The sequence below is a fragment of the Lipotes vexillifer genome, unplaced genomic scaffold (genome assembly GCF_000442215.2).
Source record: "Lipotes vexillifer unplaced genomic scaffold, Lipotes_vexillifer_v1.1 scaffold102, whole genome shotgun sequence".
NCBI classification, from domain to species: domain Eukaryota; kingdom Metazoa; phylum Chordata; class Mammalia; order Artiodactyla; family Lipotidae; genus Lipotes; species Lipotes vexillifer.
Genome location: NW_006786541.1, coordinates 5,327,927 through 5,330,055, shown reverse-complemented (window position 1 = coordinate 5,330,055; position 2,129 = coordinate 5,327,927). Strand labels below are relative to the sequence as shown.

Genomic DNA, 2,129 nt, shown 5'->3' with positions numbered 1-2,129 from the left:
AGCAGCTCGTGGACCAGCCCTTAGGGACTCCTGGGTTAGGGAGAAATGAGATAAAGCTGTGGCTCGTGTTCTCAGGAGGACGAGGATATCCCAAACCTGATCCCCAGAGAGAGCTGCTCTCTCGAGCTCCCCTGCCACGGCCCTCAGGATGGGGGATTAGGTGCGGGGTTGCTTTCCCTGCCTCAGGGTCACTGCCTGGGAGTCACTGGAGTGAGGGGGTGAGTTTAAGTTCACACCCATTCATGGAGCTGGGCCTTTCTTGGAGGCCGACTGTGACCTGGGGCTTTTTGCTGGCTGCCCAGGTAGTTCTCTTATAAATGCCCAGAAGACTGGAGCCTGTTGAGAATCCTGTAAACAGGGCATGTCTATCGAGAACCGAGCCCCAGGCTGGCATTAGCCCCAGGCTGGCTGGCATTTAAGGGGGCACCAAAAATCTCAATCATCAAGATGCAATATTAAAATAAAAATAAAAATTAATGCAAACAACCCATGGTGAACAAGATGATAAAATTTTAAATTAAGATGGGATTTATGGCAGCACCCTGCTGAGCCATGTTGGAGCTTGAGGCAGAAGGAAAAATCAGTACTGTTGACCTTGCCCCAGCCCTGCCCAGCCCACCCTGTCAGCAGCAGCCTCCCGTGCTCTCAGGTGGGCAGTTTGCTCCCTGTTGCTGTAGGAACTGGCAGGTGCAGACGAGTTAAGTTCCTGTGCTTATATGCCACTCGCTGGGGTGGAGAGACAGGCGCCTAGAACCCCTTCGCCTCCAGATCGGAGGTGAGGCCCCGGTCCAGGGCCAGGAAACACGCCGCCTTGTTGTTTTGCAGACTTAAGAAGCTGCCAAGCAAAGTGCTGGATGACGTGGACGGCGACGACGATGACGACGACCTCAGCACGGATGGGGGGAGCCTCTATGAGGCGCCGCTGAGCTACACCTTCGCCAAGGACAGCACCGCCGCCAGCCAGATCTGAGCCCACTTGCAGGGGCCTGCAGCCACCCGCAGCGGGGGGAGAGGAAGGGAGCACCATCACCTCCTCTTTGCGGACCAGATAATTCCTCCCTGTGACGTCATGTCCTCCTAGGATCTCTATGGCAGCACAGCTCTGGTAGCTTAGACAGCAGCTATTGCAGGGTATGCGTTGAGACGCCTGCAGCCGCTTGGCAGGATGGAGCCCCCGTTCTGCACAGCTGTCTGCAGCACCATGTGCATGGCTGCTCCTCTCTGCCCTCCGCCCCACCGTCAAGAAAAAGGGTCCAAATGCTAGTTTCTAGTTAATAGCCATTGTGAAGGGGAGGGGAGGATGCGTAGGCTGTACATCTTTTAAATCAGACCTTCTCGCAGACTGCTGCTGTTCCATTTTGGAATGTTGCAGAGGCTTCGCGGGGTGGCTTGTTTGTAAAGTTCACACATCTCTATTGAGTATTATTTTTAAAAATACAAAGCTACTAGATTTCTAAGTATAACTGAGCCAGAGGCAAGAGGGAGAAAGTAAAGACCACACTGGGCATCAGAGTTGGAAAAAGGAATTGTTGTGGTGATAAGGGACAGTTAAGCCTAAGAAGAGAAGTTCAGGTGCTCTTGGTAAAGAACTTGTTGACGGAGGGAGGGAAAGTCAGAGGTCACTTGTATCCGTGGTCCTTGGTTGCTTATTTTATCTAGAATTTTGTTAAAGTTTTTGAACCATGCTGAGACCAGCACCAGTCACCAGCTGTAGTTTCTTTTGCACAGGTCGAGTGGGCAGGCGTGTACGTACGGTTTTTGACAAATGATGTTGGTTTCGGGGGGCAGGGGTGGAGCCCTCCTGTCGTGTCTTTTTGGTCCTTTCCTCCCGCCTCCAAACTACGCTCTCTCCGTCCCTGGACGGGGTGGTTGCCAGGTGGGGACCACGAGGGTTTGGGAGCAAGGTTCGCGGACTTAGGCTTGAGGAAAAGGCAGGGGATGTGTGCAGTAAGGTCATGGGGACGGGAAGCAGGAAGAGGAGATAAGCAGGCGTGTGTGAGCGTGGGTAGGAAGGAGGAGGTGGAAGAGGAGGAAGTTCTTGAAAGCTGGGGGGATGTGTAGGCAAGAGGCAGATTGAACAGCATCTCAGGTTTATTTTAGGAAAGGGAGGAAGGAAGTGGAAGTCAGAG

General features: G+C 53.2%; 1 protein-coding gene across 1 annotated transcript in view; it reads left to right on the top strand.

Moving 5' to 3' along the window:
• The window catches only part of CGNL1 (cingulin like 1), a 101,839-nt gene extending 100,862 nt beyond the window's left edge, over positions 1 to 977 (top strand). Inside the window, exon 18 of the mRNA XM_007458913.1 lies at positions 826 to 977. Coding sequence (XP_007458975.1) covers positions 826 to 970 — 145 coding nt within the window. The 3' untranslated portion in view covers positions 971 to 977. The remainder of the gene's footprint in view (positions 1 to 825) is intronic.
• The last annotated feature ends 1,152 nt before the right edge of the window (positions 978 to 2,129 follow it).